Below are 8,099 nucleotides of genomic sequence, written 5' to 3' on the forward strand. Positions count from 1 at the left end.
AATAAGGGCAAATTTTGGATTTTCAAAGATCAATGGCAATTTAAGTTCGATATGTATAATTCAGTAAATTTCCATGAAGAAATGGAACTGCGAAACAACGAAAATTCAAGAATCGAAAATGGTTTTGGAGCATATCAGGGACGGAAGAGTAGAACCGGATGCAGTAAGTTTCTGAACGATGATGAGATTGAGAACGTTGTGCACGTAAAAGACGTACCAATATATATAAAGTATAATTCTGTTTCTTCCACATGCACTAGCACTGCCCCATCCACTCCGAATTCTCGTGATTTTGACCGTTTGGAAAACAGTGTAAGACTTAATAACAATATTGTGAATAGTGAGAATATGCCAGTCCGTTCACAAGTTTCTCACTTTGGAAAGGCGGGGGAAGATGGAATATCTAATAATGCAGGTACTAGCTTTGGCAGCTATTCAGTATTTGGTAGAGGAGGTATTTTAGAAAACTCAAGTATGAATATGCAATTATTTAACTTTAGAATATTAAAAAGAAAGCATTATTCAAATTCAAATAATACATTCAAGAGCTATAACAGAGTACATATAGAAATGACTAAGCCAAACGACTTTTCTTTTTTATTAAATAGTGATATTAATGATGGGAACGAATTCCTTTATTTGAAGTCAGAGCAACGTCTTTTGGTTGATTTTCAAGAATTTCCAATAATGTTGGTTGACTTACTGAATAGATCCAAAGGGTTTGGGTTTTCGGAAAACTACTTTGATGGAAGAACTAGTAACATCAGTACAAATCTAGAAAAGGAGACAGTATTTCCTGGAGTAAGCAGATACAATCCTGCGAATTTGCAACCTAGTTTCTCACCTGCCAGAAATGATGGTTTAAATTCACTAAAAATTGTTTTGAATTTGAATGTTTCCGAAGGAGGGATCGAGCAATCATATTTAGGGCTTTCTTCAGGTGCCAGTTTCAATTCTGGGATATTAAATCGGGCCGACTCATTTACATTGCATTTCGTCGAATTAAACCATTACAAAGAAATTGTCCATTTATCACTTCCATTTGAGATGGCTAATGAGGCTTTCTTCAGAGAATATATATTAAGACATTTGAACAATTACTTTGACCTGTCAAACAGACAACAGAATATAATTAATAGTTATGAGGTTGAGGCCGAGTCATTAAGGAAAGAAGTAGGATTACTAAAAGAGAAACTTTCCAAGACGAGTTATCTTTCAGCTCAGAATGAGCGTGAAATATCGGAAAGATTTCAGGCTGAGATTAAGAGGATTTCCGAAAGGTATGAGAAAGATTACACCCAATTAAAGATGATTTATGAGGATACTCACAAAAGAGAGTTAGAGCATTGGAACCAGGAAAGGTTATCTAATGAAGGCAAAATTAATGATTTACAAAGGCAGTTTGATGAGTTAGGAAATTTGTTTAATGAGCTCAGCGAATCAAAGTCGAACTTAGAAAAGTATGTAAAGGACGATAAAGAGACAAGTAATGGCCTTAAAGCTAAGTTAGAGGAAATTCAGAGTTCATATGATCTGTTGTTGAAGATAAAGGATGAGCAAGAGCAAGAGCTGAACGACTTAAAATTTGAATACAGCAGTTCTTTGGAGAATAATAAGACTTTGAAAGATGAATTGGAGAAAAGGAAAAAAGAAATTAGTGAGTTGGATACAGCATTAGATGATGCTTGTAAGGAGATTGAAAAGGGAAATCAAATTATTTCAAGTCTTCAGACATCTTTGGCAAATGTGGATAGTAAATATAAACAACAGATGACTAGTTTTAGTAATCTTAAAAGGGGTTTCCAACAAATCGAAAGCATTAATAGAAATTTTGAGGAGAGGATTAAGGACTATGAACAATCATTGGACGATTCAAATAGTCGTCAGGAACAACTTATCGAGGAGAATGAGAGATTAAGGAAGATCTTGATTGAAGCAGAAAAGCAAATTGAGATAAACCAAAGTGTGATCACATCATTAAAAAAACAAATTTCTATCAACGAATCAAACTTTTATGGTATTGACCACAATTTGAATACTGGTACGACCAAGAACTATTCCAAATCCTACGTTGGTTTGTATAATACAATGGGAGGATCTACCAGCTCAGCATCTCTTAGTGGGGTCCACTATTCACTTGGAAATCTGCAGCCAGCAATTGCTTCAGTATCTGCATCTCGAAGTTTGTATCTCGGTACGCAAGGAATAAGTACTGCAAAACATAGAAAAAGATCAGAGGCAACTTTTGACATAAACTCCATTAATAGGAAGTATTCTATGTCTGTTCAACCAAGAAGATCTCAAACTTGGACAATGGAAAGTGTTAATCATGAACCAAGATTTACTGAAGGTTTTGAAGCCAAGAGTCAGAGGAGAAATGAGGATTTAAAAAACTCAAGGGATCACCAGAGGGTGACAAATTCTTTATATTATCGTGAATTGCATGAGGGAAATGGATCAGGAGGAAGCGGCGGTTATAGAAAGGCATTAGAGACTATAAACGAGAAAACATCCTCTATTTTTACTCCACCAAATAATAGGCAAAAATTAGGAGTGGGGCAAAACAAGAAGAATAATTCGAAAAATAGTACTAGTTTATATAAGAGTGAGGTTATTCAGAATATTGAAGAATCAGTTTCACTTGATAGCATAAACAAAGCAGATATTGGGAGGAACGAAGACCATGAAATTGAAGAGATATTGTTTGGACTGGAAGGAGCCGGAGATAGTTTTGAAAGATCAGCCAAAGATTTGACCACTCCAAGACTTAAAACTCCAGTTAAGCCAATAAGATCCGACAATAATGGCAGCTAGAAGAATGGAGAGTTTCTTGTTTCTTATTGGTGATATCAGTTTTGTAATGGTTAAGATTAAATGAGTTAAGCTAATAAAAGTATTAAGGAAATCAAACAAGAATTTTAAATTTAAAAGATTAATTAGTTAACAAACCCAATTAAAAGATCAAAAAAAAAAGTTATTCAAAAAAAAAAAAAAATACAGTAGGACTATTTATTCCTGTTAATATCATTACAATCTGTATTAACATGATTATCCAAGTATTACTACAAAGCTAACATACATTTCTCCTCCTTCAATATAAATGGATGTTCCTTTGGTTCTAATTGATAACTTTAAGAATCGCATTTTAATATAATTAATGGGCACGATTTCTAATCTCCATTTATTTATTTTCTTATTTTTAGGTAAGAGAATCTAGAAAACTTTTTAGAGATTCTTGGATCGAATGGTTACTTTAAAATACAATAATTTGGGTAGAAAATGATGATAATACTTTCCAGATTTAGAATCTTTCAGAGTAACGATGGAGTGCTGACAGAAGATCATCCGGAGAAATGGCATTATCACCGTCACCATCTAAGTTAGTTAACATTGTTTTTAATTCTTCCTCACTCATGGATAGTCCAAGTCTGGAAGCACAAGCCGTGAGATCTTCAAGATCTATTGTTCCAGTCTTCTTGATGTCAAGGCAGCTAAAGATATTTACAGCATCTTCAACGGTGAATTTTTTTATTTCATTTCCACTATTTACAAGACTTACAAATCCCGCAAAATCAAGTTTGCCTCCACATTCCTGTGTTAATGAGTTGAGTCTCCCAATTACTGTGTTATCCAATGGAATATCCATACATGTAGCAGCAGCTCTAAGGAATCCAACATCCAATCCTGATTTACCATCAAGTAAATCGAAAACATCTCTCAATTCTCTAACTTCTGTGCTGTCCATATTTCAAGAAAATCAAACTATCGATATCAGTTTTTGTATTTCTTAAGTAAAATCTAAAAAAAAAAAGCTTTAATATATAATTATTCTTTTTTTCCCTTTTCTTATCTCCTCTTAATACTATTCACTTTCTAATCTATTTATTGCCTTGATTTACAGATGCAATAAATCACGTCCAAAAATTATAATTTCTTTGCAATTTCTTTATTTCGTACTTTCTTCCCTTTCCCTTTATTCCTCTTTAGCTCAGCTTTAATATTATCTTGGATAATTGTATTTATGCTTTCTCTTATTTTCCATGTATTGCCGTTTACATGTCTAATATTATGCACACTTTAATAATGCAAAATTAGCGGGAAGTTGACCCCGCCAAATTATGGCATGTGGCGGGAATAGTGGGGAATTATGTAAAAAGTATTAAAGTAATGAATTGAACGAATAAAAGGAAAGATGAAAGAGGAATCATGTTGGATAAAGGAGATGGAAGTATACATTATAGAGAACAAAATAGTTTGGATGATGGATTGTGTGATTTAGCAGAGGATGATTTGGCGGAGATTGTGTTATTGCAGGAGGTGCAAGAGCCAAGGTTAGAGAATAAGAAAATTAGAGTTGCTGGAATTGTGAAATTCGTTGACTTGGTTGAACAAGAAATTACATTATTTCACGAATTCAGAAGTTTAAGAGTGAGTTTGAGGTAAGGCTTTAAACGGAAAGAAATCCGTGGTTTTGGGGATAAAGAGTAAATGTTTATTTTTTATTAAGAAGCAATCCCATTTGGATGTTTAATAGAGATGAAAAAAACTAAAATGATGACTAATATTGCCGCCCTTGCATGCTATTTTATTGCTTTTTATCTTGAACATTTTTTTCCAAAATCACCTGGTGTTTCTTTGAAAAGCTTTTAAGGAAGTAAACTGATTACATAACTTTTATCTTATACTTTTAGGAAGTTAAAAAAATCGACTATTCAAGGTTTAGAAAGAGGAAACAAGGTCGAGGTTATAGGATATTTAATGAATCAAGAAAATTTCAATACACATCAGGTAGAAGGAAGCAGCAAAAATGAAAGAAATTTGATATTAATAGCTCAAGTATTAAAAAATATTGAAGAAACTAATTTACATTTTCATCAATTAAGTATAATTTTACGTAGAAAAATACTAAATTCTGCAAATATTATATGTTAAAACTCATAATTGATTATCCTTATTTTCTAGCTTGTTTTTGTTTGCATAGCTTGTATCATATATTAAATTATCAATAATAAATGGATGTCTGCTGATTGATTCAATCCATTCAATCCATCTGAATGAGAAAAAAAAAAGGGTGTTAATTTCAAAGCCAAATTTTGTTTAACAAACTTTTCGACTTTTAAAAATTGCTTGCTGAAATTGCATGCATGCATGCATGCAATTTCAAAACACGTAATATTCAATAGCAAAAAAAAAAAGCGAAAAATTAGTGCTAACAATTAAAAGGTAAACTTACTTGTTATCATTCGGTTCAGAAATCGTTGATGAAATTTTTGAGTAAATTGAGTTAACTTTAAAAGACTCCATTTCTTTAACAAAATGACAATCTTGGATATGAAATGAGAGAAATTGAATTGCGAAGTCGTTCTGATCAGTGGAAATACTTCTTTTCGTATTGTAAGAATTGTAAAAAACCCGATCTAAAAGAAGTCCTTGACTTGGAGCTAAGTGAATGGAGTATTTATCCGGCAAAAAACAAAGTTGAATTGCATTACTTGGAGCTGTTCCTCTGAAAATTTCTATGGCCAAAGCTACCATTTTTCTTATTTGGTGTAATAAAAATGACTGGCCTTTAATAACAATTTTTATGAGTTTTAAATCTCCTTTAATTTCACTTGGATCAACTCTAACTACTTTAATTTCCTCAATATGCCTCCAAGAAGTAGAATCATCGTAACTTAACTTGGATGTAAAGTTGTGAAAGCTATTTGTACCAAGATACTCATTCAGAATTGTTTGAAACCTTTTCAAATCCTCATCTGTTAAACAAAATCTCCTCTTTTCTTCCAAGTAATCCTCAATTTCGTAGTTAACCAGCTTGCAATCGTTCCCAAACCCATAGTTGTTGAGCCTATTTGCTTGATGAAACTCAAATTGTTTCATTTTCTCTTCTTTTTCCTCTTCTTCTTCATTCATCTCCTCAGCTATCTCCAAATTTTCTTCTTTCATTTCCTTGCTTTCAGAGCTCTGGTTCAAGTTTGTACATGAAGATCTTTTTCTCTTTCTACTCCCACTTTTTAAATCGTTTAGCCCTTTTTCAAACCTAGTTAAGCTTGCCTTTATAAGCTCTTCTTTAAAATCTTCATTGATAATATTTACAGGTTTAAGAAGGAATTCGGGCATTAAGTATTCATACTGTCTTCTAGAACAGTCTGTTCTGGCATCAAAATTCTTTGTTACCCTAAAAATCTTGAAAACCATGATTTTTGTTGTCTCTAAAAGCTCGTTAAGTTTTCCTACTATATGGTCCAAAATCAATAACTCATCCAGAAAATCCTCTACATTACTTTTTGGGGTTAGTGAGACACCTCCTAGCAAAGGATTCATATTCTGGCTTTCATCCAATCCATTCTTATTTAAAATGTCTCTCTCTATTTTGAGCCTTTGACAAATTTCTTTGATTTTCTGACTATCATTCTTATGTTTTAAAATACCTTCTAGCTCATTATTTAATCTAATCTTAGCTCTAAAAGATACCACTTGGCAGACTGAATGTACTCCTTTGTCAGTTCTTCCAACTCTTGACCATTTAATTTTCTTTAAAAATCCTCCTCCATCATTATTATCATCATTTCCAACAAAGAACAAGTCAAGCTTCTTTAAACAATCTTCCATCTCTCCTTCTATTGTTTTTAAGTTCTCCACTTTTTTGTTATCTCTCAACTGAATTTGCATCCCATGATAATCTGATCCATCATACCCAAAAACCATGCAGTAAGTTCTCATTGGGATTATCTCTTTCATTCTAATTTGATATTTTAAAAATTGAATAAATTAATTATAAAAGACATTTATTATATCAGGAATAGTAATTTTACGAGATCAGAAACTTTTTTTTCCCTTATTTAAAAATATTATATTCAAGCCAAAACTTAGATTACTATTATTTTCTCCATCTAATTATATGTTTTGATACCTAAAAAAACTAAGACTATTTAACCGGTAATTAACTATTTAATTATATTATATTTGATAAATTATTTTTAATATTTTTTTTTTTTCTGATCAGAAAATACTCCGTTTTTATTTATTTATAATTTACAAATAATAATTAATTACAGTATTGAAAAATAATATTATACCAAGTTTCCCGCTTAAAGCTGAATTTTTGATGCATGCAATTAATATATGATTGTTATAATAAAAGTAATTAATTAAATTTAAAAAAGATAAATATTCAAAATTTACAATTTCGGTCTTTATTTGGACTGATTTCCGCAATTGATAACTAGGCATCATCATCATCATCATTGTCATCATCTCCAAAAGGAGAGTTTGAGTTTATTCCTCTATTTTTAGTCATCCTCCTTACAATAAATGCCAGTTTTGACATATTAGAATTCAGTTTATCAATTGAAGCCTTTCTTTTTTTGTTTTTTCTAATTAGTTTATTGACTTTCTTTTCCAAGTTGGATACTCTAGTTTCAATATCAGAACTAGGTGCTCTAGTTGTTCCACCCTCCATTACTGTACCATTAGAAGAACCTTCATATATATCAAGAAGGGTAGCTCTTGGAAAACCACTTTTTCTTTTAGTTTTAAGTTGCTTTTTGAGTTCCTTAAGCTTTTTCTTCGCCTCGCTCTTGGTCATCCCAGATGAAATTAACCTATTATTGACTTCCTTTTCATCTTCCTTATCTTGTTTCTTTTGCTGTTTCTTCTCTTCTTTTGTTAAACTTGCTGTAGAATTGGCTGAATTAACTCGATTAGATGTAGAATTAGCTGAGTTAACTCTATTAGATGTAGAATTGGCTGAGTTAACTCGATTAGATCCTGTTCCTGATCTGAGCCCATCCTCACGATCAAAAGATGAAGTAGAATTAGGTATGGAGTCTGAATCACCACTATCAGTAATAGAGCCACTAAATCCTCCAGATTCGTTAAATATTTCCATAAGTCTAGCATTTGGATTAGTCTTTCTTTCCTTCTTAAGCTGCTTCTTTAGTTCCTTAATTTTTTTAGTAATTTCTTTTGATTCCACTCCACTATTTTTTCCTATTTTCTTAATTTCACTTTCATCATTTTTGTCCGCTTGTTTAATTTCTTTAGATTGTTGCTTCTCCGCTTTTTTCTGTTGATTTTTTGCCTCTTTTTCTGCCGTC

The 8,099-nt window shown here is 32.0% G+C and overlaps 5 protein-coding genes across 5 annotated transcripts in view; 2 read left to right on the plus strand and 3 right to left on the minus strand.

Annotated features, from left to right (window-relative positions):
• Positions 1–81: 81 nt before the first annotated feature.
• On the plus strand, positions 82–2,814 carry cubi_03272 (uncharacterized protein; the record flags this gene model as incomplete). The annotated part of the gene is made up of 1 exon (XM_029020285.1): positions 82–2,814. One exon carries the CDS (start codon positions 82–84, stop codon positions 2,812–2,814), a length of 2,733 nt encoding a protein of 910 aa, XP_028873071.1.
• A 487-nt stretch (positions 2,815–3,301) lies between these two features.
• cubi_03273 (caltractin) lies at positions 3,302–3,745 on the minus strand (the record flags this gene model as incomplete). Its single annotated transcript, XM_029020286.1, has 1 exon — positions 3,302–3,745. The coding sequence occupies one exon, from the start codon at positions 3,743–3,745 to the stop codon at positions 3,302–3,304; it is 444 nt and encodes a 147-aa protein (XP_028873072.1).
• Positions 3,746–4,206: 461 nt separating this feature from the next.
• On the plus strand, positions 4,207–4,932 carry cubi_03274 (uncharacterized protein; the record flags this gene model as incomplete). The annotated part of the gene is made up of 2 exons (XM_029020287.1): positions 4,207–4,439; positions 4,692–4,932. The coding sequence occupies 2 exons, from the start codon at positions 4,207–4,209 to the stop codon at positions 4,930–4,932; spliced, it is 474 nt and encodes a 157-aa protein (XP_028873073.1).
• A 3-nt stretch (positions 4,933–4,935) lies between these two features.
• Positions 4,936–6,741, minus strand: cubi_03275 (uncharacterized protein; the record flags this gene model as incomplete). The annotated part of the gene is made up of 2 exons (XM_029020288.1): positions 4,936–5,050; positions 5,234–6,741. 2 exons carry the CDS (start codon positions 6,739–6,741, stop codon positions 4,936–4,938), a joined length of 1,623 nt encoding a protein of 540 aa, XP_028873074.1.
• A 484-nt stretch (positions 6,742–7,225) lies between these two features.
• cubi_03276 (uncharacterized protein) overlaps positions 7,226–8,099 on the minus strand; it is a gene marked incomplete at both ends in the record, with an annotated part of 1,294 nt that continues 420 nt past the window's right edge. Inside the window, one exon of the mRNA XM_029020289.1 lies at positions 7,226–8,068. Within this exon, the coding sequence (XP_028873075.1) occupies positions 7,226–8,068 (843 nt within the window). The remainder of the gene's footprint in view (positions 8,069–8,099) is intronic.

This window comes from Cryptosporidium ubiquitum (assembly GCF_001865345.1).
Source record: "Cryptosporidium ubiquitum isolate 39726 chromosome Unknown contig_10, whole genome shotgun sequence".
Classification (NCBI taxonomy): Eukaryota; Apicomplexa; class Conoidasida; order Eucoccidiorida; family Cryptosporidiidae; genus Cryptosporidium; species Cryptosporidium ubiquitum.